General features: G+C 54.1%; 11 protein-coding genes across 11 annotated transcripts; 7 read left to right on the top strand and 4 right to left on the bottom strand.

The window, feature by feature from the left end:
• Window positions 1-2,649: 2,649 nt before the first annotated feature.
• MRS44_012420 (uncharacterized protein) lies at window positions 2,650-4,430 on the top strand (the record flags this gene model as incomplete). Its single annotated transcript, XM_065618795.1, has 2 exons — window positions 2,650-4,062; window positions 4,116-4,430. The coding sequence occupies 2 exons, from the start codon at window positions 2,650-2,652 to the stop codon at window positions 4,428-4,430; spliced, it is 1,728 nt and encodes a 575-aa protein (XP_065474867.1).
• Window positions 4,431-5,158: 728 nt separating this feature from the next.
• Window positions 5,159-5,606, bottom strand: MRS44_012419 (uncharacterized protein; the record flags this gene model as incomplete). Its single annotated transcript, XM_046276148.2, has 2 exons — window positions 5,159-5,293; window positions 5,352-5,606. The coding sequence occupies 2 exons, from the start codon at window positions 5,604-5,606 to the stop codon at window positions 5,159-5,161; spliced, it is 390 nt and encodes a 129-aa protein (XP_046133131.1).
• A 658-nt stretch (window positions 5,607-6,264) lies between these two features.
• MRS44_012418 (uncharacterized protein) lies at window positions 6,265-8,139 on the top strand (the record flags this gene model as incomplete). The annotated part of the gene is made up of 2 exons (XM_046273814.2): window positions 6,265-7,266; window positions 7,315-8,139. 2 exons carry the CDS (start codon window positions 6,265-6,267, stop codon window positions 8,137-8,139), a joined length of 1,827 nt encoding a protein of 608 aa, XP_046133132.1.
• Window positions 8,140-8,825: 686 nt separating this feature from the next.
• Window positions 8,826-10,417, bottom strand: MRS44_012417 (uncharacterized protein; the record flags this gene model as incomplete). The annotated part of the gene is made up of 3 exons (XM_046276149.2): window positions 8,826-9,872; window positions 10,298-10,345; window positions 10,415-10,417. 3 exons carry the CDS (start codon window positions 10,415-10,417, stop codon window positions 8,826-8,828), a joined length of 1,098 nt encoding a protein of 365 aa, XP_046133133.1.
• Window positions 10,418-13,050: 2,633 nt separating this feature from the next.
• MRS44_012416 (uncharacterized protein) lies at window positions 13,051-15,834 on the bottom strand (the record flags this gene model as incomplete). Its single annotated transcript, XM_046269497.2, has 1 exon — window positions 13,051-15,834. One exon carries the CDS (start codon window positions 15,832-15,834, stop codon window positions 13,051-13,053), a length of 2,784 nt encoding a protein of 927 aa, XP_046133134.1.
• Window positions 15,835-17,221: 1,387 nt separating this feature from the next.
• On the top strand, window positions 17,222-18,118 carry MRS44_012415 (uncharacterized protein; the record flags this gene model as incomplete). The annotated part of the gene is made up of 2 exons (XM_046279464.2): window positions 17,222-17,714; window positions 17,769-18,118. The coding sequence occupies 2 exons, from the start codon at window positions 17,222-17,224 to the stop codon at window positions 18,116-18,118; spliced, it is 843 nt and encodes a 280-aa protein (XP_046133135.2).
• A 97-nt stretch (window positions 18,119-18,215) lies between these two features.
• MRS44_012414 (uncharacterized protein) lies at window positions 18,216-18,795 on the top strand (the record flags this gene model as incomplete). The annotated part of the gene is made up of 2 exons (XM_065618794.1): window positions 18,216-18,657; window positions 18,707-18,795. 2 exons carry the CDS (start codon window positions 18,216-18,218, stop codon window positions 18,793-18,795), a joined length of 531 nt encoding a protein of 176 aa, XP_065474866.1.
• Window positions 18,796-19,259: 464 nt separating this feature from the next.
• Window positions 19,260-20,307, bottom strand: MRS44_012413 (uncharacterized protein; the record flags this gene model as incomplete). Its single annotated transcript, XM_065618793.1, has 3 exons — window positions 19,260-19,835; window positions 19,893-20,164; window positions 20,271-20,307. The coding sequence occupies 3 exons, from the start codon at window positions 20,305-20,307 to the stop codon at window positions 19,260-19,262; spliced, it is 885 nt and encodes a 294-aa protein (XP_065474865.1).
• Window positions 20,308-23,307: 3,000 nt separating this feature from the next.
• On the top strand, window positions 23,308-24,042 carry MRS44_012412 (uncharacterized protein; the record flags this gene model as incomplete). Its single annotated transcript, XM_046276150.2, has 1 exon — window positions 23,308-24,042. One exon carries the CDS (start codon window positions 23,308-23,310, stop codon window positions 24,040-24,042), a length of 735 nt encoding a protein of 244 aa, XP_046133137.2.
• Window positions 24,043-24,518: 476 nt separating this feature from the next.
• Window positions 24,519-24,971, top strand: MRS44_012411 (uncharacterized protein; the record flags this gene model as incomplete). The annotated part of the gene is made up of 1 exon (XM_065618792.1): window positions 24,519-24,971. The coding sequence occupies one exon, from the start codon at window positions 24,519-24,521 to the stop codon at window positions 24,969-24,971; it is 453 nt and encodes a 150-aa protein (XP_065474864.1).
• A 17-nt stretch (window positions 24,972-24,988) lies between these two features.
• On the top strand, window positions 24,989-26,699 carry MRS44_012410 (uncharacterized protein; the record flags this gene model as incomplete). Its single annotated transcript, XM_046272106.2, has 2 exons — window positions 24,989-25,372; window positions 25,425-26,699. 2 exons carry the CDS (start codon window positions 24,989-24,991, stop codon window positions 26,697-26,699), a joined length of 1,659 nt encoding a protein of 552 aa, XP_046133138.2.
• Window positions 26,700-26,706: the final 7 nt, after the last annotated feature.

Raw genomic sequence — 26,706 nt, 5'->3', positions numbered from 1 at the left:
TGTGCAGTTGTAGCAGCAACGTGTGCACCTACACGAGCAAGAAGCTCCAAATTAAGATCAACGTGAGCGGCTTTCATGGTGTTGCAAGGATTGACGGTCTTTTACCTCGGATTTTGATAGCTGGGAGGAGTTTAGGAAATGATCGCAGCCATCGGACTGTCAGAGATCCAGACATTCAGACGCAGTTGTCGAGCTCGGCGTTGACAAAAACGTTACACCTCGTCACCTGTCATGTCATCACACACATCTCCGCGTATCAGATAAGGCCAAGAATCACCGTTCATCCTGGTTATGGTCGGGATTGATTTTCGAGTTGGCAAAGTCGACAGTCTATATGGGCATTATGACGAGTGATGACCAAGCCGGGCCAAATGTTGTGATTTGAAAACGTTTTCTGTTGACAGTCACCAACACATTCGTGCCGCTCCGCGAGACAAGATCAACAAATCGAAGGGGGTTGGATAACGAAAGCTGCAAAGACGACAGGTAAGACAGGGGTAGGGAACAAGGGGCTAACAACGTGGGTCAGACAGGGGCCGGGGAACGGGGCGACGGAGACCAAAGAAGGACGCTCTGGCTGGCTGGAACCAATGACTTGGGCCCGATCGCTTACTCGCTTACGCCTCCGATGCCCGACTTTTTCTGCCGATTTTCTCGTATTTCCTGCCTGGCATGAGGTGCTGGAACCTGTTGGCGTCTTCGTGTGCCTCTGGCACGGGGACTGCAGCGTCGAAGGGGGCTCTGTCGGCCCAGAGGAATGCAGGCCGTCAGTCATGGAGACGATTGCTCCGTCTCGTGTCAACTGGATCGTGTGGGCTCGCTCGCTCGCTCGGTCAACGTTTTCTTTTCTGGGAATACGAAGCCAAGCATCACGGCCCCGTGCCTACGCCCATGTCCGTCCGTTTGTCGTCGCACCCGCAGTGACATCACAAAGCTCCAGAAGGTCGGCGCCTGGCGTCACTATGGGGGCGTCCGATTCAGAAGCGCCTGCTGGGCAACGAGGGCCAAGGAAGGGGTGGAAGACCCGATAGCGGTGGCAGCGTAGCGGTGCTCCCGACAAAAATAACCCTGCAACTGATTGCAGAGGCAGCAGCAGAAGCAGCGGAGCAACGCGTAATAAACGGTACGCAGCGAGGATCGTGTTACTCGTCCGTCCGCCAAGGCGAATTCCAAGATTCTCGATCTTCGCGTGGGGATAGCAACTATCGTGAGCAGCAGCGGGCGACGCCGTTGCGAGCCAGCGGTTATTGACGCCAGACAGAGGCTGAAACTTATCCCGAGTTTCCACGGGGAAGTGAGAAACAAGTCTCAGGAACTTGAATTCTCAGCCATTGCTTTTAAACAGCCGGCGCGTCAGGAGCGCCAGATATCAGCGCCTTACATCGGATCAGCCAGCCAGACGGCGCCATCGAGTGCCAGCCAGCGCCTCCTTGCTGACACCGGTTGACACTCAAGGCGTGCTCCGGGGCTAGACTGGCCTGGTCGAGCCGCCTCTCAGCGCCTAAACCCCACTGTCACCCATCCTCCCTTCCAGTCCAGGCCAGGGCCAGGCTTGCCAGGCTCCCCGGGCACGTCGTCGAAGCTGTCTTCCAGTGGACGGAGAACGCAGCCGGTGGGACCTGGCAGGCCGACAAGGGCGCTAGGTGTCTCTAGAGCCGGGGTGGCTGTTGTTAAAACTGCATGCGGTTCCCTCCATCCCGAAAAAAGAAACATGGGATTTGTATCTCCAACACCATTGACCGGCTTCCCGTGTATGCCCTGCCCTTTCTTTGCTTTGCCACCACCCAGCAAACAGTCAGAAAGGTCGTCGTCTGCAGCTCAGCCTCCTTTGACCAGCCATAGTTTAGCTCTCGGGACTTTAGTGGACGGATCCCCACCATCCATGAGCGATCCAGCATCACGGGCTTGCATTTAACACCAAACTCTGTCCTGCCTTGTCTCTCTTCCGAGCCTCCCACTTGCCCACGGCTTCCAGCTCGACTCAGCTCCTCGTGTTACACCGTCGCGGACTCTCTCCACCACGTCCTCCACCTCGTTCTCGGGCCTCCACCCGCACTCACCTCACCCCTTTGGTGCACATTTCCAAGCAGCGCCTCCATCGACTGTCAACTGTTTACCGGCTGGCGGCACGCTATTCGCTTTCCGTCGTTTTACTTCCCTCACTCTCGCATCACCAGCTTCTGCCCTGTGCCCTGTCTGTCTGCTGCTGCTCCGTGCTTCTCCTCCCTTGAGCACCCGCACCCGCACTTGCAAGACACTAGAGCCACCTCCCATTTGCTTGGCCCACGACTCTTTCATCATCGATAAAGGGAATCAGCCCCCTCTCGCCAGCTGTCGCCTGCAGATTCTTAGGTCCCTTATTTAGCTTGCCGTCTCCAGTCACCACTCACGGCCTGGTATTCGCCTCCTCAACCTCTCACCACCTGCTTCCAGCCAGTCGTTTCTCGTTCCGGCCCACGACACAAACCCAAAACCTGTCCACCCATCTTGGTCACTGCATCTTGCTGGATACTGTACCTATCCTTGGACACTAGACGTGCTTTGCATATCTGCCAAGCTTGATCTCAGCCTCCTCTCTTCCTCCTTGTGTCAACTTACAAAACTCAACCACCACCCTCACCTCAAGCCTCCAAGACACTCATCATCATCATGGCATCGCACAAGAACGACTACAACATGGAGGCCGGACTGTTGAGCACTGACAGAGAAGAGAGGATCATGTCTGACAAGGAAGCCCTACTCCAGGACTCGGAGCCTACCCAACCCCATCGACGAAGGATCTCCCCAGCCCGCAAGGTTTTGGTTGGTTTTGCCGTCTGCTGTCTGCTTGGTGTTGGACTTGGTGTTGTTGGACATGCCACCAACATGAGCATGTGCCCTGGCCATCTCCGCCATGGTCATGGTGATGCCATGGACAAGCACGGCATGAACTCTCACAGACCCAACCTGTCCGAGTCCATTGCCTTGATGGTCAAGCGTCAGAACACTCCTGGACCAAGCGACACAAACCAGGCCACCGAGCCTACCCAGGGTTCTTCGGAGCAGCCCTCGGCCACCGGACAGCCCTCAACTACAGAGCCCACTCAGGGACCTACCCAGGAACCTACCCAAGAGTCAACCCAGGAGCCTACCCAGGAGCCTACTCAAGAATCGACTGAGGAGCCTACCCAAGAACCTACTTCGCAGCCCTCAGCCACCAGGGAACCAACTTCAGCCCCCTCCAACACCCAGACGAGTGAGCCCTCCTCAGCCGAGCCCGCGAGCTCAGAACCCAGTGAACCTGCCCCTGACACCTCAACAGACAATCCCACCTCTGCCCAGGACACCGCTACCGAGGAACCCTCTGCCTCGGAGACCCAGGAACCCACCGAGTCCGAAGCCGAGACGACTGCGGCTCCCACGCGAAAGTCGACAACTGAGGAACCCAAGTCGACTGAGGAACCCAAGTCGACTGAGGAACCCGAGTCGACTGAGGATTCCGAGCCCACTGCTACCGGTACGTCTGATTCGGAGGAGGAGACTTCCAAGACTTCTCCCTCTTCTCCAAGTGCTCCAACGTCCGAGTCCTCTGCTCCTAGTGCTGCAACTGCAACCTCCACTGCTGCCAGTACGTCTGAACCGCAAACTACTCTGCCTGATGATTCTTCTTTTACTTCCTTGCCGTCTGAGACGGCTTCCTCGGGTGAGACTGCTCGTTCTACCGCCCCTGACACCACCACTGCTGTTGAGACTACTGCTGTTGATGCCACAACTGCTTCCTCTGAGTCCGCCGATGAATCAACGTCTGAGTCCGCCACTGGGTCAGCGTCTGAGTCCACCGAAGAGGCAGAGACAACATCCTCCGAGCCTCCAGAGGAAACAGAGACATCGACAACCACCGGTATGTGGGACGGACTGCCAGCATCGGGTCTCTTTGCGGAGGCTCCGATGCGGATCCAAATCCCAAAACCTGCTGCGTTATTGTGTTTCGTGCCATCCTTCGACACCCTGACCACCCGAATCCACAGCCTTCGCAAGTGCGCCAGATACCCGATCATCGCTATACTGAGCTTGATGGACCACGTGCATGTTGACTCGAGACCGCGCTTAGCACTAGTACATACGTTTCATACAAGTATGCTAACATGAACGCAGACGATGACCAGGAGACTTCAGCCACTGAGAGGCCCACGACTACCCGAAGCACCATCACCGGAACCGGCACCAGGCGAACCTCGAGCGCTGTGCCCCAGACCTTCACCTCTACTCTCGAGGACGGCGGTGTCACCACCATGACTTCCACCTCTTGGGTGGAGGTTGTCCCCTCGGCCGAAGCCACCGCCAGCGGAAGCCCCGACCTCCAGAACGCCGCTCCCCGATCCTCGGCCTCGGTCGGCGGTGTCATCTCGGCGGTTGTTGGCATGCTGTTTGGCGGTCTGATGCTTCTGTAAGCCAAGCCGAATACGGCACCGGAACACGCGACGGACGGACGAAAACACGAGGACCCCGGTGTTACGAGTTACTTTGACCAGTCACCCCAACCGGTGCCAAGTCGTTTGTCTGAACACGGCGGGGTCCACCTTATGAATTTGACGGTCTTCTTTTTACATATGGGAACAAAATGATGGTAATAGACTGGGAGCGGAATCAGACGCTCAGGCAGATTGGACAAGGGGGTTTTTGATTAGACAAGAGCATCCACGTACGGTTGTATCTTGGAGGACTGGGATCATTAATGGCGCCTAGCATATTTGTCGACATGAGAATCGCATGTAGTAGAGTGCATAGTACATTAAGCGGGTACAAAGAGATTGGCGTTTTGTCACGCACCTCAGGGATCAAGTCGAGTATTTGTTTAAGTGAAACTGACATTCAGGCTTGGCCGCACTTTAAAATTTTACATGGAGTTGGGTTGTGTCAAGGGCAGGGGTTTAGAAATAGCCTTTGCATGGACATCGGCTCATGGGTGGCGGTCATTCCGGGCCAACGCACAGATGTAGGCCTACAACATCAGGGACGTCACTAGTTTTCATCCGATGTTTATGAAAGATGAGAAGGACAAGAACATGTGCATCAAAAGTTGATTGTATAAAATGAGGGTATACCAAAAAACGCCTGCTCCATGATGATGTACGCATGTATGAATTCTTGCCCTCCAATGCAGTAACCCAGAGCCTCCTCAGCCTGGGCCGATTCTCGGCATGTCGTGGTGCTCGCTTAGTCTGGACAGGTAGGTGTTGAGCTCTTCGACGCGTTCCTTGTGCGTCTTGAGAAGTTCGGGTCTAGAGCCTGAAGACTCGGCGAGCTGGAGGAGCTGCGAATTGACCATGTTAGCAAAAATGTGATGCAGGTGGGAGAGAGAGAGAACTTACCCTCTTTTTCTTTATTTCGTCGTGGCGCTTCTCAGCCTCGGTCTTTTGCGCCTCAGGCCTGTCATCCTCTTCATCGCGAGGTTCATCATCCGCCTCCTTCTTCTTGTCTGGATCCGGACCCTCTCTCTTTCCGGTGTCGAGGTTTTTCTCCAGATCCGTCTTCTTGTCTCGCTTCTTTTTCTTCTTATGCACCTTGGACCCCTTGAGCTTCAAGGCGCCGCCGCCACCGACGGCAGTATAATCGTCCGAAGCCATAGCGCTGATGGTTTGAACGTTGCAGGATGCTGCTCGGACATCTGTGAGGTCGGGAGGGAGCCACCTTGTTTATGTAATCGGAACTGTGGCGGTGCAGCCAACCAGTGGATACGAGCGGGAACGAGAACGAGTGAGCGAGCGTCAATACGCGGGTTCCAAGTTCCATAGCGTTAGGGGACCCAGCCTAAGCCAGAGCTAAGTGAGATCCTAAGACTTTGAAGCCTCTCCTATTTGGACTGTCTTTGTCTTGTTCATGCAACACGCGCGATGCCCCCTTTTGGTGCTGAATTAAATCTGACGAGCAATCATTGACGACACGAAATATTATATCCTTCCTTTTACTGATTTTTAATCGTTACGACCAATTCACGACTCTACACGCTTCAATCAATACACCGACCGCTACAAGAGACTCGAAAGTTCCTGACACCCATCAAAAACCATTCCGGACATCTACGTCACCTGGCGCCCAAAGTCTGTTTTCGTTTACGAATCCCCTCCAAGACGTCTGCGCGACCGCTATGTTTCATCGCTGCTAGCGACTATACCGTCTGATTGGGAATACTCTTGGACGGTCGATTGAGGACGAGAGGCCGCCGAGAGACGAAGCGAAGGACGAGAGCGACAAGAGAGAGCACGATCAGCAGCAGCAGTCACAATGGCGCCGTACGGGCTCCCGTCGCATTCACGAGACTCGCTCGAACTCGCGTCGCTCGCCAGCTCGAGCCAGGGCAACGAGGATGGCGTCTCGGAGATGTCGTCGCGACCCAGCATATCGTCGTCGCGGAGGCTGTCGCTCGAGCAGGACGACCCCCTCGACAGCGCCAACCCAGCCAGGAGGATGCACCGGTCCTACTCGGTGTCGTCGGCCTTTGACTTTGCCGCCAACATGTTCCCGCTGAGCTCGACGGCTGGCGCCGGCGGGTACGCGCCCATTGGGGCTCCCACGTCGACGGCGCGGCCGAACGGTGGGTTGGGAGGAGGGTCGTTGGAGAAGCACAAGACCTTGACCTACCTGAACGGGTTGTCGCTGATAGTCGGACTCATCATCGGCTCTGGTATCTTTTCGTCTCCTGGCTCGGTGAGCGCTAGAGTCGGTTCACCGGGCGCTGCGTTGGTCGTTTGGGTTATTGCAGGTGTGCTCGCGTGGACAGGCGCCGCATCATACGCTGAGCTTGGTGGAGCGATCCCTTTGAATGGCGGTGCTCAGGTGTATCTCGCCAAGACGTTTGGCGAATTGTCGGGCTTCCTCTTTACATGGGTGGCCATGCTGGTGCTCAAGCCCGGCAGCGCTGCCATCATTGCCATCATCATGGGCGAGTACCTTGTGCGCGCCTTCATTGGCGCTGACGCTGAACACATCAGCCCCTGGATCAACAAAGCGGTCGCGCTCGTTGGTCTCGTTGCTGTGACGTTTCTGAACTGTGTCTCGACACGGCTCGGAACGCGCCTGAACGATATGCTCATGTTTATGAAGTTTGTCGCTTTACTGGGCGTCACCATCACGGGTGTCGTGGTGGCAATTACGGGCAAGACACTCAAGGGCAAGTCGAATGTCGAGTGGAAGGCCCACGAGCTGTTTGACAATACATCGACCGACATGTCTGCTTGGGCACTTGCGCTCTATGCCGGTCTCTGGGCCTATGATGGATGGGATAACGTGAGTTACAGACTCCTCTTTACAACTTCAGCGACTGACATGATATAGACAAACTACGTGGTCGGCGAGTTTCGAAACCCTACTCGAGACCTGCCCAGGGTTATCCATACGGCCATGCCACTGGTCATCCTCTGCTATGTTCTCGCCAACATGGCTTACTTCCTGGTCCTTCCCCTTGAGAGCATGGATGGTGCCAACACTGTAGCCGTCATGTTTGGCTCCCAAGTCTTTGGCTCTGTTGGCGCCCTCATCCTTGCGCTCATCGTCAGTGCCAGCTGCTTCGGTGCTCTCAACTCGTCCACCTTCACCTCAAGCCGTCTTGCCTACGTCGCTGGCAAGGAAGGCTACATTCCCTCCATCTTTGGCCGTATCGGTGTTGGAAATGAAAATGAGAACAGTCTCAGCACGCAGCGCACACGAAGCTGGTTCTCGCGCAAGCTAAGCCGTGCTTTCGGTGATGAAGACACAGGCTTGTTCTATACCCCCATTTACGCGCTCGTGCTGAATGCCGTCTTGACTACGGGCTATGTCATCGTCGGCGAGTTTAGCACATTGGTCACATTCTACGGCGTAGCGGGCTACACCTTCTACTTCCTCACGGTGCTGGGCCTCATCGTGCTACGCGTGCGCGAGCCGCAGCTTGAGCGACCCTACAAGACATGGATCACAACGCCCATCATCTTTTGCTGCGTGAGCTTGTTCCTTCTCAGCCGCGCCGTCTTTGCCCAGCCGTTCCAGACCGTGGCCGTTGTGTCATTCGTCGTAGCCGGCGTGCCAGTGTACTTCTGGCGCATCCACGGCCGTGATGAAACTGTGTTGAGGAGGAGGGGACAGCCCGGAGAGGAGAGAAAGTGGTGGCGATTCTGGAAATGATTTTCACGATCAAGAGACATGGGTTTTACATGGCTAGAGAATTGGATATGGTCTTGTCATGGCATGGGAGACATAAAGGGGGGAGGTGACAGGCAACGACGCTTTGATGACGACGGTTGGCTTGATGAGGAATACCACCCACCAATTGGACGTGTAAATGTAACAGTAACAACCAAACATTATGGTAAAATGAAATAATCAACAAACAATACAGCAGGGTTATGCTGGTTTTTAAGTAACTTGATTACAAAATCCCGAGGGTGCAAATGTGCATGATAGCAGCAACAGGTCAGATACAGTAGGATAGTTGCCGGTACTCGAGTTCCGTCATAAGAGCCTCAACTTTATCAACTTGAACTCCACTACAAGAGCTAGCAAGATATGGTTCAACTCTGACGAGCGAGATGTCAAGGCATCCAAATCTGTCAGTCAAGCAAACAATGCCGTATATCGTTCTATATCACTCTAGCTGTCAGATAATACCTTCTTAATATCCATATTTCTTAGTGATTTCGCAAACAACAAAATGAGGAACTTCACAGGCAAGAGATAGTGGTTAATTTTTACAGTTTTTTTATTATTCTGCGCGACGCTATCTTTTAAATCCCCGCGCCTATTATGCAGTTATGGGACTCGTAATCATCATCATGTACAGTAAATTCTTCCTTCCTCTTGTGGCGAGGCGCTTACTTCTTCTCACGCTGGCCGTAGGCCTTGGTGGCGTAGTCACCACCGTGGACGATGAGGTCCTCGGGGCGGTAGTCGAACTTGCCAGTGAGGTAGCTCTCGATGATGGCCTTGGTGCCGTCGGCGTAGCGCTTCTGGGCGTCCAGGGAGGTACCCGACATGTGGGGGACCATGGCGTTGCCGCCACCGAAGGGGTTCTTGGCAGTTCGGAGAACGTGGTCGGCAGGGGCGGGCTGGGGGAACCAGACATCACCACCGTAACCGGCGAGGTGGCCAGACTTGAGGGCGGCGGCGACGTCCTCCTTGACAACGATAGCGCCACGGGCGGTGTTGACAAGGTAAGAACCCTTCTTCATCTTGGCGATGAGGTCCTTGTTGAAGAGACCCTTGGTCTTCTCGTGGAGAGGGCAGTTGATGGTGACAATGTCGCACTGAGCGAGGAGCTCCTCGAGGGTGTCGACGCGGCGGCAGCCAATCTCCTTCTCCTTCTCGGGAGACAGGGGCTGGTAGTCGTAGTAGAGAAGCTCCTTGCAGTCGAAGGGCTTGAGACGGCGGAGGACACGCTCACCAATGCGGCCGACGGCGACGGTACCGACAACCTTGCCCTCGAGGTCGTACTCCTGCTTGGCAGCAGCGGCGACATCCCACTCACCACGCTCAATCTGCTCGTGGGCGGGAACGAAGTTTCGGATGAGGACCAGGATGGTCATGAGAACGTGCTCAGCGACGGAGACGACGTTGGAGCCAGTGACCTCGGCGACGGTGATACCACCGTTGGTCTTGTTGGCGGCGTTGAGGTCGACATGGTCAGAGCCGATACCAGCGGTAACAGCGAGCTTGAGCTTCTTGGCCTTGGCCAGGCGCTCAGCGGTCAGGTAACCGGGGTGGAAGGGAGTGGTGATGATGATCTCAGCATCGACGAGCTCCTCGTCGAACTTGGAACCCTCACGGTCCTTGTCGGAGGTGGTAACGAGGGTGTGGCCCTGGTCCTCGAGCCACTTGCGGATGCCGAGCTCGTTCTCAGTGGTACCGAGAAGGCCGGGGACCTATGACAGGCGTGTTAGTTATGGTTGAAACTCAATTGACTGAGACTGTGCAGGTTGATGAATGAGGGGGTCAGGGGCAAGACATCGAGTGCCCCAGAGGCGACTGGGGTTGCATTATGGTTACTCAAAGACTATGCAGCGTATCCTGCAAGAGCCACGAGCCCACACATAATCCCACCCAGGGACAACTCTGATGTCTTACCCAGAGGCACTGCCCCGCATCTTGGGTTGAATGTGGCTGATCTTGAGTAGGAGGCGATTTCCCCGCGTTTGGGATCGGCAAGCGTGGGTGTGAGTGGGGAGGTGTTGTCGACATGAAGGCGTTTGGAGGGGCAGAGAGCAAACGACCATCGACGAGCGGGAATCGAATGGTGAAGAGGAGGAGGTTGAGAGAGCTGGGAGAGTTGATTGAGAGCGAGACATACATCCTTGGCGTGCTGGCCACCGTCGTAGAGAACAGCAAGAACCTTGACCTGTTGGGGTTGTTAGATAGAGCTCAAAGGGATATCAAAGTGCGAATGAGGGGAGATGGGAATGCTTACCATTTTGGCGGTTGTATAAAAGTATTGGTTGTAAGTGAAGAAGGAAGAGGAAGGAAGATGGTGATGATGATGAGAGTGAGGAGGAAGAAAGAAAAACAAAATATCGAGCGTCCAACGCCAGATATTTATGCTCCAGGCGGGCACCGGAGTCTCGTTACCACGAAAAGTTACAACAACGTATGTAACGGGGAACGGGCAGCGGCATCCAGGTTGGTTTCAGTGGGATCAACAGACAATCCTCCACAGCCAAGGTTCCACGTCTCACTGCGTGTGGTGTCTGTGTGTGTGCACCTGTGCCGCGTGCATTCTCCTCACGCTCCCGCAGTGCCATCCGATCGAAACGAACGGAACGGATACCGTGGCCGTGTGTCTTGCTCCGCGAATCTCCATCAATGCCGCGAACCCCGAAGCTGTCGGTATCTGGGAGGGAGGGGGCAGTGTACCTCTCTGGCACTAATTCTCCGCCTTGAGAGGATCAGTTCCAGTTAGCAAATTAGACCCATGAGGCTGTATCTTTGCTCTCTCCGTGTCTCTCCTCCTCGCATGACGAGGCCCGGACGGTCACCCGCCGCATGCCGTCGTCCTATCCCGCCCACCTACGCGCGCGGCCGTGCAAAGCGGGGGCGCCGAGCAAGAGCGTGCGACCATCCCATCCATCCACTCTCGAGGGGGCTTACCGTATGAGGAAAGTATGAGCACAGTCGACGGGCTCTGGGAGGCTCAGAGTTGAGCGAGTGATGGGCATATCTCGGCGTTCGGTGTTGCTCTTGCAAGAGAGCGAATCATGGCGGATGGTGGGTACAGGGGAGAATATGCTCTGGCCAATCACGTGCCTCGACTCTGTCGGTGGGGTTTACCTATTTCGGACCTAGGAGCGGGGTTGACAGCATCAGGCAGGCCCAGCTTGAGAAGCTTCACCTCTCGGGCACGGCAGCTACGGTCAACATCTCCGTGCCGTCCATCCATACGGACAAGATTTCCATCAAGCAACACCCAATTGACCACTCTCTACGGCGATTCATAGTAATTCGGGGTCTTGCCTTCTCCAAAATGACAATAATGACTTCCGTTGGAGAAGCCTCGCCATGCAAGGCTCTGGCAACTCAAGTCCGACAGACATCAAGCTCTCCGTAAGGTTGTCAGCGGTGTAAGTGGAGATACAGATGGTAATCGTGGCCTGCTTTTGACACACACTTGGCTCCACGGCGATGGACCTCGAAGATGAAATTACGGAGCAGAGGAGCTTCCAATTGTGGGAATCTTGGATATCAATGGCATAATCATCCATGCCTGGGACACGCAGAAGCAGGTCTAGATTCCTGTCTTTCCCCTGGAAAGATTTGATGCAACACGAGCACATGGACCGATTTTCTCTGCCACCTCCACTCCAGCCTCACTGAGATATCTCGCTCAATCTACGATGGCCATTTGTGAAATTATATCGCTCAAAACTCACATCGTAGACCGGTCACGTACGTAGTCGCAGGGGTAACAGACATGTCAAACCATTCTTGCCCGTGAGTCCATGGATATCCATACCTCCTCGCCTCATCCTTCGTTCTCCGAGCAGCCTACGAGCGAGCACCAGAATGTGAAAACGCCTCAAGTCCAAGCCATCATACCATTACTCCTTCGCATCGGCCCTTTCCCCCTAATCCTAATGTGCTATCCACCATCCATCGCTATTCGGAGTCCCGCCATCCGGCCGTTTCTCGCCCAGCCAAGCCCCGAGATCCCCGGCCTCCGGTGCGGGGGAAAGCTCTCTCTCGCACTTTCATCTCCGGGCGACGACTCGCGTGCCGTGTCGCAGCACCATCAACTCGACGCTACAGCAACAAGTCATGCACAAAGAGCCAAGTCTCGGTAGTCCACCCGTCGTCCGTCTCACTCACCTGGGCTACTGTTACCAAACATAGCCAATTTCGCCTACCGGCCTCCACCTCCGCCCTCCGCCTCCACGCGCCAGTTCGTCCCTCCCCCGCATTGGATCCCATCTCCCCTCAAGTCGATGAGATGAGATCCATGTCCATATCCCTCTTTAGGCGCCCTCGGCCGGGCGGCGTCTGGCCCTCAGGGTTCTTTTCCTTGCTTCTCTATTCCTCGTCCCGCAACACCGTGACATCTCCGACTGAGCGTAATCGTCCATCGGAGGGAGAAGCCGACCTCTCGGGGGTTATTGTCCTGGTGCAACTCTGACCATCATGAACTTGTCGTAGATCTTCCATTGTCCATGAGAACTTGTCTCGATCACTCTTCCAGCTCAAGCATCGTTCCATGTAGTCTCTGAGAGAGGTTGTCGGACAGGAACATCAACTCTTGGACTTGTACAACTCACCTAACCACCCATCTTACACCGAAACCTCACCTACATCCATACGCGCTCACCTCACCTCTGCACAACCTTAGACCTCAACTTCATCATGTCGTCAACTCCACAGAAGCATTACCACATTTATTCATGTCGTGAAATCCCTGTCCGTCCAGCCTGTCCCAGGGTTCCGGTTCCCGTCCCTTCATACCTATAGATAGATGTCCCCCATACTGTATATCCCATATAGCGCCAACCCAAGGCCATGCCAGGCCGCCGCAAACAGAACATTCATATCCATACATGATCAATCTTCCCTCTTCGCTCCTCACATAAGGAATCCAAATAGTAAGGGTACGGGAATCGGCATCAACCCGTCGTCGTCATCGTCATCAAAGTCACTCTCCCCGTCATCGTCCTGCCATCCCCCTTCCGAGTCTTCATCCTCATCAGAGTCTTCAGGGTATGGCGGGAACAGCCCGAAGCCGTCATATCCATCATCCATTTCCGATAGACTCGAGTCGTCATCAATGTCCTCGCTCACGTCGCTTCCCCCAGCTTCATAGTCTTCTTCTATATCATCTTCATCTTCTTCGTCTTCAGACTGAATCGTCGGTTCCACATAGGGAATATCAAGTGCGTCCAGCACTTTGCGTCCCTCAACTCCCATCGGAACCCCTTTGGGAATCGCCAGTTCCACAACTTCTTTGACGTCCACGTCATCTAGCGTCTTCACATCGGTTCTTAGACCTGCTGTGATCAGTCGGCTTGCAAAGGTCCAGTTCAACTTGGGCTCGATGGCTCGCACATAGCGAGCCCTCGTGGGTTTCAAGATGCCGGGCACCCAACGGATCATAGATGACCAGCACTCCCGATGCAGCCGCTCTGGTTTATCACGCAACACATTCGGGTGTTTCGATAGTATCTGTACGGTTTGCGGCTGGTAGCCATGAGTGATGGTGTACATGAATGCACCGTCAGGCATGGCTTTGGTGGCCATGTGAACGTCCGCTCCACCGTTGACCAGCACCGGAGTTGTGCGCCAGAAGGAACCTGACTTGAGACTGTAATACAGCGGCGGCTCGTCCTCGAAAAGCTCATTGGGGTCTTGCCCTTGATCTAGTAGCACCTGGATAAGCGCAGAAGGCTCATCCGCGGTTGGTGACTGGTCCTTCAAGCAGCGGAAGATCAGCCCCTTTCGCATTTCCCTCGGCGTGGGCACCGCCTTCATCAGATCAGCAGCCCGCGTCCAGAGTTGCTCCTCCAGTGACAGCTTGAGGAGGCGCACCAGGAAGGCATCCGAAGGCCTTGTGATGCCATACTGGGCATAATCCATGCTCAGTATAAACTCGGTTTTCCCGTCGTCATACGGGTCCTGTACTGACTTGTCAAGCAGATCCTCAAGGTCACCCTTCTCCGGCCGGCCGCCATTCTCAAGAATTGCTTGGGCAAGACTCAAGTTGCCGTTCACAACGGCCTCGGTGAATGGGCGGTGCAGGGTTACGCCCTTGTCGTTTGGATCAGCGCCACGCTCAATGAGGAGCGCGGCGAAATTGGCGTGCTGGTGGTCCCAATCACGACTGAAGTAGGGCTCGCAGCGCCGGGCGCAGATGATGTTCAGAGGTGTCAGGTCTTCCGTTGAGTCTTTCATCGATGCCCCCGCGTCGAGAAGCATCTCTCCGGCGTCGCATAGTCCAAGAATAGCGGATCCTTCAGCCATTTCACCGACTCGAGAAAGGGCGCTCAGTCCCTCATGATCCAAGGCGTTAACGTCAGCTCCGCTGTCGATTAACGCCTTCATAGCATCCGTGTTACAGCTCGAGCTCGCATGCATCAGGGGCGTCATCCCCAAGAGGGAGTCACGGGCGTTTACATCGAACTTCTTGTCGATGAACTTTTGGATGATCTCGATCTCGGTGATCTTGCTGGTGGGCTTCGGAGGATCGTAAGGATCGGCAAACTCGTCAGGTCTGACTTGGCCAGGTCCGAGAATCAGATGAAGAATGCTGAACCGGTGCCTTGAGACCGTGTTGACGTCTGCACCCAGGTCGATGAGCTTGGCAGCATCGTCAAACCGGCGCGAGAAACACGCCATCATAAGCGGTGTCAATCCCGTCTCGATGAGCCTGGTGTCAATATTGGCGCCTTTCTCAATGAGATATGGAACCGCTGTGTCCCAGTGTCCATACCAAATGGCCTGGAACAGGGGTGTTCCCATGAAAGGGCCTTCTGCATCAATGTTTTCCTGAAGCTTTCCTTCCACGAGGAACCGCAGCAGGTCAAGCATGTCGTGCTTGGCAGCATGGTGCATCGCGGTGAGTCGGAACCGGCTTGAATCATGGGCAGCATCTTCATCTCGCCAGACGTTGGGGTCAAGCTCGAAATCGATACCCTGGTAAATGACAGTGGAAGCCCCGCGGCTTAGCAGAAACTTGGCGGTCTCGAACTGGCCGTGGCATATGGCAACATGCAGAGGTGTCCAGTTTCCACCATGCAGATCCTCAAGCTCTTCCTCTTCGATATCTTGCGAGTCGCTAAAGGCCTCCATGGGAAGGTGAGGACGGCAGAGGCAGAGTCCCCAGGAGGATGCCTCGATATATGCGCCCTTGTCGAGCAGCACCTCGATCATGTCGATACGCCCTTTGCTAGCGGCGACATGGATAGCTTCCCATCGACAGTCGCTAAAGATTCCATCGTCACAGCCGCTCTCGAAACAATCGCAGGTGTCGTGTAGTACATAGGATGGGTCCAGGTCGACAGACTCGTCGTCGTCGTCGACGCGCCATTCGGGATCGTCGTAATATGAGCTGTGATAGTTCCACCACTTGTGACGCGAATCGATTCGTGGCTTGGGCCTGTGAGCATAGGCTAGACGCGAGGGGTCAACACCGGCCTCGAGGGCGCGGCGCAATAGATCGATGTCTTCATGCTCCACGGCCCAATGTAGTGCGCCCGGCCTGTCCGACTTGACCTCGCGCTTCCAGAGAATGGGGCTCGCAATGTGATAGCAGTGTCGGTTGACGCGCGATAGGGCAGCTAGGTCGTACTTCTTGTGGAGGAAAGAGGCGATACTGTGCAGCACCTCATTGGGAAGTCGGTCCAGCGACAGCATGACGGGCGAAGCTGGCAGCGGCGAGCAGCCAGAGTCGAGCGACTGGACGAGACGAGGCGAGACGAGACCCAGGGAGGGCGATGATGAAATGGATGGAATGTGGATGTTTTGGGCTGGAGATAAAGTGAGGGGAGCTCTCGGATTTTGTTTCCGTCGCCGTTGATTTTCCCATCCATTCGCAAAACGGTGGATGCAGCAGGTGCATCTGCTAACCAAATTTTAGTGGAGCCCGCCCGAGGGGCCCGCCTGGATGGGCGAGCACGAGCTGCTGCTGCAAGACAGCGCGTCGCGCCAAATCGCCTGGAAATTCTTGCCTGGCACCTCGCGAAGCCCAACCAGCCCCTGTAAATGTTCTGCGACAGTGGCATCTGCCCCGCATTTTAGCGCGACCAAAAAAACATGGAGCTCGGGCTGTTACAGTGCTCGGTGCCCAGTGGTTTTGGACACTGGACCCGCTTTTGTATCGCAACCCGCTACCTAGTTGAGACATTGACAAGCTGAATGGAGGATAGGACAAGATGAACCCGGCCAGCTGAAGTCGATAAACAAGAAAACATTTGTTTCTCTGTTTCAAGTGATATCGTTTGGACTAGATATTTCACATTCTAAAACCGTGCATATGTCTTAAACAACCCGTAAGACGAGGCCCACGGTTGCAAAGACCACCCACCTTTATCGCGAGGTCTGTTGTTGGGCCGCACACATGCATCCATTGTCTCCGCTTTCAACCCCAACTGCCTCAACTTGAACTGTGCGAGGTCCCGAGGGACTTTGCATTCGTTCTTTAGCACAAAGACTACAACGACACAACAAGTCAATCGTCACGCGCATAATTGTTACAAAGGAATTATTCTTGCATAGAAACATAATTCAATAAAGCTCTCTTTACTAGTCGAACAATGCTCAATAGGGGTTCTTTTTATTATCTCCTTCAGCTGTAGGGTGGGCTGAGCAAGGTTCACGCATTCGCAACCATGACACATTGATGAAGGACCTCTCTTGTTTGGGGCCCCCATCACCGCTATCATGCTTTCAGCCTTATTTCAATCTCACGCCATAAATGATCTGCCTTGTGAGCGTTGTCGAAAATCGCTCTTGAGGTTTGTCCAATGACCCGTCTCTGTTGCTCCAACCACCATGATTCATAGCCCGGTTCCCCTAACGCGGGAGGCCAACCATCCTGGAAAGTGAAACTGGAAATAAGGCACCAAGACACGTGAACTCTAGTGCAAGAGGATTAGGCTCATGCTCGCGATGGAAGAGATATCTTTGGACGTTATCGGGGAGAAGTATTTATAATCTGGACACGGATGAGTAACTTCAAGTTTGGAATTCCCCTCTGATACCAATGATCTCAACTGTCTTAACGAACAACTTGGCTGCAGAAATGAGTCCTTTAACATCCAGAACGAGTCCCTATTCAAGAATTCTAGCCCGATTCTTCGAGTTCTTGGCCCTCTTTTCAATCCTCAGAAAAGCCGAAGGCCCTCATGTCACCACAAACTACAACTTATCGACTTTGGAAGCCACCCGTCGCAGACTTCTGAGGAACCTCTGCTTCATCTGCGACTACAAGAAAGGTGGCGACACGACGACTTCTATCGCTGTCGAGGACCAACCTGACTGTTTCATGTTCTGGGTGGCCGGGAATGTCACTCCAACATCGAGACTTGTTGATTTCTTGGATCGTGTTCTTGACAGTTTGCAAGGGGCCGAGGGACTTGACGAGCTGCACAGAAAAGAGCTGGAGGATAGACTGACGGAGGATTCTGTACAGTTTGGCACTCCCAGGATCCAGAAGGAATGCAACATACTACGGAATGCAACGAGGAAATGCCAGAGTTACTTGTCGACTACAGCGTCGAGCACTATGACGAGTGGTTAGATATCGGAACTATTGAACTTCGAAAGGCATTACGCTAACTGATATCCAGACCTTGAAGCGCTCAAGAGCTGGCTTCCCCAGTTTCGGTTCGACACCACGGCGGACACCTTGTCTTTATGCCATGCTGCTTATCGAGCTCGGGAGGATCCTCAAATGACAACACTGCAGGTCCTCAGCCGTGAGGATAGTGCAACCCTTGAACATGCTATATCTTTCCGAGCTATTAGGCATTTTTTAGGGCGTTTGGCTGAGCGCATTCGTGTACCGAAGCAGCTTGTCGAGGACGCCAGTCGATTGGGTACACTTCTCAGCAGCTATCGTGTGGACTCGGTTCCTGCTCCTCAACCAGCCATCGTCCCTCCCCCCCGACGTGCAAACTACTCTCCATTCGATTACTAGGCGCATTCTCCGTGCTGGTGACCCAAGGATTGAGGAGTTTCAAGAGTTCCTCACGAGGCTAGATGAGCAGACTGGACTTGAAACCAAAGTGAGGACCATGTATGACAGGGGCGACATACAATCAAGGGTCCACGCGGAACTGCAGATGTTGGAGTTTTTCCACAGAGATGATCGTGTCTTCGTTGAGAACGACCGCTACATAGCCTGCAGCAAGCTTGCTTGTCTCTGCTGCAAGCTTTACTTCAGACACCACCCAGGTTTCTACGTGGAACCAGACTCCCACCAGAAAGTATACACGAACTGGCGCCCGATTCTCCTCCACAAAGCGGAAGAAGACCCTCGGTTTCTAGAACAGAGAGCCCTCTTGGGAAAGGTAGGTAGGGACATCGGCAACATGCTCCAAGATCATATCGCCCTTCAACGGACAAGTGTCGTTTTACAACCGGACTCGATAACCAACATTACTACGTCCGAGGACATGTCGTTTGACTCTTCCGATTTCGAATATGAGTCGCTCGGAGAGTACGAGACAGATGAAGGTAAGTTCAGTATATGTCCCATGCTCATCAGGAACCTGACAATAGATAGAAACCGCCCCAGCAACCGAGGCAGGCTTGAAAGATGACGAGGAGTCTTCTGATAGCGATGGAGAATCTCAGGGAGGCGTGACATTGTGATAATGCCAAAGATACGATTTGCGGGTTGGAATTGCCCTTCGATTTGGCCACTATTATCGTTGTGTATTGCCGACATATGCATTCATGTATGAGTGAATTCACGTGGGAGATTGTCTCTCTTCGACCATTACGTGATTTCCATGGTGTTTATGTATTAAGCAATGTACTTACGCTACCTCTAAACCATTATATCGTCTTAAGAAGTTATCTTAATCCGGCTTTGCCCTTGGTGTTACCACGTCGTCGTTAAATGGCGGCCTTTGTTGGCCGAGACAGGCCACCATAGCGAGGAAAGACATGGACAAGAACCAATACAAGCATGCTGCCACAAAAACCAATGATTGTTTCACTTGGAAAACTGCACACTCCTTGAACGAGTCACGGGAAGTAAAGGTATAGAAGAACAAAAGAGTGACCATTAAACAGCTAACAGCATTAAACCAACAAACAATTCCGCCAACACGCTACTGCAGTTCCAATGAACGCGTCCTCCTCTTCCCACCATGAATTTCGTCCAAGTGTCGACGCTGGTTATCCTGGCGTGTGAATCCTTCACGACACACGGGGCACGGGTAAGTATGGCTTTTCCACAGAATGACGAGAGATGAGATGCTTGAGCATTTCCTTCCTCTGAGCACACCTGTATCCGCATCCAGAGTACAGACAGTGAACGGGCTTATAATGAGACCGAAGGTGCTTTCTGGGTTCTCGTTAGCATGCACATGGATGTATGCCGGTGGCAGGCGGGCCCACGTTCTCCTGGAGTTACTGCGATACCGTTTGGTGCAGTTCTCCCGGTTGCAGAAGAATATTCCATCTTCCACACATTCGTCTTTTCTCATACGAATGATCGCATCTTCTCTGTATCTCAGGCCATAGCCGTTCTCTGTTCCTGAGATGCTTCCACTGGACGTGTCAGCGGAAGACGAATCGTCATCCGAGGTTAATGAGTGTGCTTGGGCTTGATCATTGATCAAGACCTCGCCGGAGTAAGTCAAGGAGTCAACATCATCACTGGGGACGGGCACCGGATTCCCGCTCTATAGAGCAGGGTGCACATCCTGTGAGCCAGAAGCTGATGCTGAGCCTTGGAATACTTCGTTTGAGGTCGCCAAAGAAGGATCAAAGCCCGAGTCTGTGGTTGCTGGTAGAACCAAAAGAGCGGGGTCGATACTGTCGAGATGTGAATCCATTCCAGTCGCTGGAGGAAGAGGCTCGTCACCGAGAATCGGATCGTCCATGGCTATTTGCGGCATGGAGCCCGAACTCATCTCACGAAATCCTTCTTGGTTCATGAAACCAAAAGGATCTGCACCCTGGGCCAAAAGTCCAGACTGCGTCCACTGCCCCACAGGGTCCTCATGAGGATCTATCAGAGGGAAAATGTCTTCGCCAAAGTCTATTTCACAGCCGGGGCCGTGTTAGTGAGCGGTGTTTCATCCCCACATGATGACTCCAAGCTGACGAGGACTTACAATCTGGGGAACAGCCCGAGTCCACAGGCGATGACATTGTGGACTCGGACTGGTGATGGGAGGAGGATCGTCTTCTGCTCATGAACCAGGTTGCTTCTGAGACTTCGAGAGAGGATATTTCGAAAAGAAAAGCTAACAAGACGACAGAGTCTTGAGCTTACTTTATAACTCTTGCTCCCCTCAGTAAAGTGCCTGATCCTTCTTGTCTCAATGGCGTCAACGCAATGCCAAGGTGCGCTCCCATTGCGCCTTATCACATACAACTCGGTCGGCAGGTTCCAATGACGGACTCGATCACCCCTCCTGCGCGTCTGCTCTGCAGCCAACAGACCAACCGAACCCCTCACTCAGAGAGCAGATTATCATACCATTCACCTCTGGTTGGCGGTGCGGTTGGTTGAAAAAAGTGTATAAAGTCCGCTAAGGGAGGCCGACCGAAAACTGGCCAAGGCTTATTGGCCGCGGAACCGAGTTGGGTGGCATGCAGGCCGAGGGAGAACCTTGAGTGCGATTGCCTCGCGCCTAGGCGGACGGGCGGGCGGTCGATGCGAACTGTGAAGATGTGCCTGGTGTGGCTCGGATGTCTATTTTCAGAACTGGGCACTGCTGTTAATTGGATGTTTTGTGAGGCCGATGCTTGGACGGTTGGTTGCTGCTGCGGCGAACTGGATTAAGGCACAGCCAACGTGAGACAAGAACAAATGTGCATACTCGCTGTGGTGTTCCGCGTGTTTTCAGGGCTCACAACCTCACCGACTATTGCAAACGAAAATGTGCAATTAATTCTTCACGGCTTCAAGTGGGTTAGACCGCTTCCCCCTCTATTTCGTTGGCATGCAACAGTGGAAAGCTATGTGTATCTGAGACACCATGCTTCGAGAGTGTTCGGCTCGGACCGGACTGACTGACTGACACGAGGCCCGTCTTTTACATTCCTTCCAGTTTGATACCGACACAACGACATGGGTCAGGCGAGTTGTCAAGCAAAGCTTGGATGGCTCATTGCGTCTCTAACTGACGGATATTAGAGGATGAGGGATCGAATCGAATCCTCCTTAGATCCTACAAGCTCGTCAAACTATCCCATTAACCACCAGCATGTTGATATGCCGAAACACGCACGATGGAGGGATCATGAGCTCGGATGAATGTCCTGTCATCTCATATCTGTGACCCAGTGGATCGGACCACATTTATGATATAATCAGCTGAACGAGTGATCATCGCCATGACACCTAGGCGAGGTGTTCAGGGTCCCTCTGTGATATCATTCTCAAGGAATGTGAAACCGGAGATCTTCGTAATGTTTGTCGACAACCGAGACAGAACGTCATGGACGTTGACCGACCATGATCCGTGGCTCAACAAAGCCTCATGCCGTAACGTGCTGCAATGCCACGCGATCGAGCTTGCGTGTAATGCATGGAGAACCTGTCAGAGGAAGCGTCAGTCGCAATTTCGCAAATGATCGAGGCTGGGCTGCTGTGCGATCCTTCATCATCATACATGGAGCATCCCTTTGTTCGGATCGGGATCCCCGCTGTCGGCTTTTTCAACTTGATGCTAAAACGATGGTTGGTTCCACACAATTGGGTTTCACCGGCCAGAAAAGCCAATGGCTTTTGCAGCATGTGACGAAACAATTGCTCTGAGGGGACGAAGGGGGCACATTTTAGGAACCCGTTGATCACTGGGATCCCCGGATTTGGTGCTTCTCTGGCTCCCTTTTTTCCTCTGTTTTGTAACGGGGTTGGGATGTGCATCATAATCTTGATTTGCGTCAATCATTGGGTCTGTCATGATGATATTCATTTGCTTGTTGCATCATCTAGATAGGAGAAACAGGCAAAGAAAAACCGTTCAACAAAGAAAGCAGACTACGGAGAATTTTTCAGTTGTCAACACCATTCCATCCATGATCGGGATGGCCTGGTCTGGGCAGTCTCGGCTCATGGCTGTCTCTTGCCATTCCCCATCTTCGGGCAGGTGTAGGTCGGTGGTTGGTGTGCAGCGGAAGGCTCGGCCGGGACAGGATGACGAAATGGCAGCCGCTCTAGCGCAGGGCCCCTCGTATTTCAGGGCCCCGACATCGCCTGTGCAGAGCTCCACAGGGGACTCCCCGCAGCTTGCATCCCTGTAGCCATACGCTGGCAGCCGCGAGGCCATCCGTGGCTGCCCTGGTGGCCGGTCATGATCCACCCACCCGGCCGCGACTTCCTGCGCCAGCGGTCGATCGGCCCACTAAGGGAGGATCCACCCTATCCACACCCGGCATAGTGGAGCTGCTTCAGCTCGCCGCCTGGATTCTCTCCGGAGCTCACTTGTCGGATCGTGGTAGTGTCAAAACGGCTCGATGAGGACCCAAGGGAGGCTTCGGAGCATGTAACCCAGCCAAAATAACACGGTAGCATCACCAAAGTTTATCCCAGAGGATCAATTACACAATGGCAAGTCAAAGGGGGTTCTCAATCGCCGCAAATTCCGCCGGAAGAGCCTCAACAAAGCATCTTGTAATGGACTACCTGCAAATAACGCCATGATGGCCTCAGCACGTAGGGGAAGTCACCAGAAAATAACCGAGTCCATCTAAAATAGACTGTGGAGAAGTACTAACCCACAGTTCAGCACTGGACCAGACTCGGCATGATACCGCCACCACCCTAACGGCCTGCAATGGAGGATTGGTTGTTGAGGAGCGGAGGCTGGGTTGGTCTCAGAAATGCATGCGTTATTCGAGGAGACGAGAGGTAAAAAGGTTTAATCGAACCACATGACGCAACAAATGAAGCGCAGCCAGCATGAAAGAAGAACATAGCGGGGACTATAACCATAACGGGGGTGGATCCTCCTTCACCACCCCCGAGGTTGCACCTGCACTACGTACCTACCTCAGAGCATCTCAAAGAAACATTTAAGATCCAGGTCCCCTCTCATCAATATCGTCAAGTCCCAGACACCACAGACATACACACTTAGATCATTGCTCCCCTCTCAACTTTCACTCTCATCACCCCCCCAATACAATCACACACACATCATGATTTCCTCAACAATTGTCCTGGGCCTCCTCGGCCTCGCAGCCGCATCACCTCTCGCCCCTAGACAGGGATATGTTGAGCCACATATTGTCACAAACCTTCGCTACCCCGACCGCTCAACATCAACGGGCTTCAAGCTCATCGTCAATGTCACAGACCACTCAAAGGACTTTGACCCTCCTATCAACAACTACGAAATCACCACCATTCACGTTGGTGCCGGCCTGAGCCTGGTCGGTGTGGTTGAGCAGGACGGCCGCGTCTTCTACCAAAATGGCACAAAGGACCAGCGACAAGATGGCGAGGCCACCGTCCTCACTGACGGCGGCACTCCCCTCACTCCTGCCGGCCTGGCCATCCAGCAGAACAAGGAGAACAAGCAACTCTACGACGCCTCACTCAACTTTGGCCCTGGCACACCAGGTGTTCAGCTGAACGCTCTCGACGATCCCTACACCTACATGCTCCCCGAGACCTTTGTTGCCTGTAACGAGAGCCTGGAATACTATCAGGGCAAGCACTTTATCGTCATCAAGCAGGCCCGTCTCTCGATCGACGAGAACAACGAGATTCAGCGCAACATCCCCGATGGCTGTGCTCCCATCCGCCTGGTTCCCCAGTGTGCCGAGCTGGAGGAGGTTCCTGAGGGATCTTACTCGAGCCACGAGTTCGCACTTGACTCGAAGTGTTACGATGATGTCGCCAAGATCAAGTGGGAGCAGTACAGTCCATAGGATTGGGACTTGATCGCTTACGAATATCGGGCGATTGGTTGGTAGTATGGATTGTAATGATGAATGGGTCACGACTTTGCATAGTTACCTAGGTAGTGGTACTCGGGGATCGGCGTCACGGATTGGCATCACGGATCGGCATTAATAGCCTTAATAATAGTAATAACTTTCTCACGCTCGATGGTCTCTGAAGTGGTGAAATTCTTTGTTCGGCTGTTGAGAATAAAGTTTGGGCGGCTGAAGTGACCCTCAAGTGGCACAACATGACGCACAGTTGAATCTAGACCGGCGAGATTTCTGGGCAGTCCCAGCTTGGTCAAAGCCTGTGTCACGACGACTCCCGAGACCATGTTGCGCTTTAGTGACTAGCCTTGGCACGGGTGGTTTCTTCCGGTCCATGGCTGTGGGATGGGGGTGTCATAGCAAGGTTGAGGTCGAGATGCCGGCGTCTCTCAGCAGTATTGTACACTCTAGTCATGTTAACGGTGGCTCATCTAAATAAAGAAGAAAGTAAAGTCAAAGTCGGCTGCAGCCTCAACTGTGCCGTCCAACTCGAGTCAGTCCAATCCCACGTTACTCCAGCCGACGGAAACCCTGTTTCCTATCGGCCCAGCTATGGCTTTTCGGAACGTGATCTTCAGGCACTTGGTCAGGCACACACTTCCCCTGTGCCTGTGCCTGTGGCTGGAGGTGCCTGGCGGAAGTGCCTGGCATGGATGGAGGTCAGCCGGCACCTGGCACCTGGAGCTTATCTTATCGCGTGCCGTCCAGCTGACCTCCGTTCAGCCTCCGAGCTCGTCATCGTTCGCAACTCAACTCCGTCAACAGCTCCAATTCCTCCAGTTTTGACTCTTGCGCTGCGCATCGACTACCCGATAAGACCTCCATCTCTTCATACGGCTTGCGCCCAGCTTGATTCATCACGATGACCAAAGTTACGCCCGAAATGCTGAGCGCGCGCGCTTCGTCGCTCTCCCTTCGCCAGCAGGCGCTATCGTCATCCACCACCCTAAACAACACTGCGAGCTCGACCTCGTCGAGCCCCGAGCCCAGACAACGATCAAAGAACTTTGTGCTCGCTGACATGGAGGGTCGCGACACGAGAGACAACAGAGCCTGCTCGTCCTGCATCGCCAAGCTGGCTCCTGGCGAACTCGGTCAGGTCAACTGGCATCTTGCTGAGGATCAGGTCTGTAGGCTGTGCCAGATTGCTGAGATCCGGCCGGAGGCTTTCACCAAGCCCTTTTGCGACTTCCTTCAGGAGAACCCAACCATCTTCCACACCGTAAATTACTTTGAGGAGAAGCTCAAGCAGCTTGGTTTCACCCAGGTGAGTGCATGCATGCCCTGACCATTGATAAGGACGATACTGACTGCGCAAGCTCTCGTCGCGCGACTCCTGGGCCGATAAGGTGCAACCTGGTGGCAAGTACTGGGTTACCCGAAATGGTAGCTCTCTTATCGCCTTCACCGTCGGCAAAGCGTACCAACCCGGCAATGGTGTCGCCATGATTGGCGGCCACATCGACGCCCTCACCGCAAAGCTCAAGCCCGTGAGCACGAAGCCCGTCAAGGCCGGATATGTCCAGCTTGGTGTCGCGCCGTATGCTGGAGCCCTCAACCAGACCTGGTGGGACCGAGATTTGAGCATCGGTGGCAGGGTCATTGTGCGAGATGAGGAGACGGGCAAGACTACCACAAGACTCGTGAAGCTGGACTGGCCCATCGCCAAGGTTCCCACTCTTGCGCCTCACTTTGGTGTTGGTATGATGGGCCAGAACAATGCCGAGACCCAGGCTGTGCCCATCATCGGCCTTGAGAGCTCTCAGCGTGCCTCGACGGAGGCCCTGGGTCCTGCTGGTTCCTTCGTCAACACCCAGCCTCCCCGGCTGGTTGAGTTGATTGCTAAGCAGCTCAGGATCCAGTCCTACAGCTCCATTGTTAACTGGGAGCTGGAGCTGTACGACTCGCAGCCTGCCCAGACTGGCGGTCTAGATAGGGAGTTCATCTTTGCTGGTCGCATTGACGACAAGCTTTGCTCATGGGCTGCTCTTACTGGTCTTCTTGCTGCCAGTGAGAACCACGACGAGGGTGGCATCAAGCTCGTTGCGCTCTTTGACGACGAAGAGATTGGCTCTCTTCTCCGCCAGGGTGCTCGGGGTAACTTCCTCCCTCTCGTCGTTGAGCGCGCTGTCGAGGCCCTCAACCCTGGCACCTATGGTCCTAGCCTCATCGGCCAGACCTATGCCAAGTCCTTCCTCCTGTCTGCCGATGTAACTCACGCCGGCAACCCCAACTTCCTCGAGAAGTACCTCTCTGAGCACGTCCCCGAGCTCAACGTCGGCATCGTCATTTGCGGTGACAGCAATGGCCACATGACCACCGACGCCGTGTCCACTGCCATCCTCCAGCGTGTTGGCCAGCTCGCCGACTGCCGCACTCAGACCTTCCAGATCCGCAACGACTCTCGCAGCGGTGGCACCATCGGACCTGCTCTCTCTAGCATGATGGGTGTCCGGGCCGCTGATGCCGGTCTTCCCCAGCTTAGCATGCACTCTGTCCGTGCCACCACCGGATCGCTGGACCCCGGTCTGGGTGTCAAGTTCTTCAAGGGTTTCTTGGACAACTGGGAGAAGATTGATGGCGAGTGGAACTAGATGGGGT

The sequence above is a fragment of the Fusarium solani genome (assembly GCF_023522795.1).
Source record: "Fusarium solani strain SB1 chromosome Unknown bctg00000008, whole genome shotgun sequence".
NCBI classification, from domain to species: Eukaryota; Fungi; Ascomycota; class Sordariomycetes; order Hypocreales; family Nectriaceae; genus Fusarium; species Fusarium solani.
The sequence above is the reverse complement of the archived record's forward strand: the minus strand, read 5'-3'. Positions and strand labels throughout refer to the sequence as shown.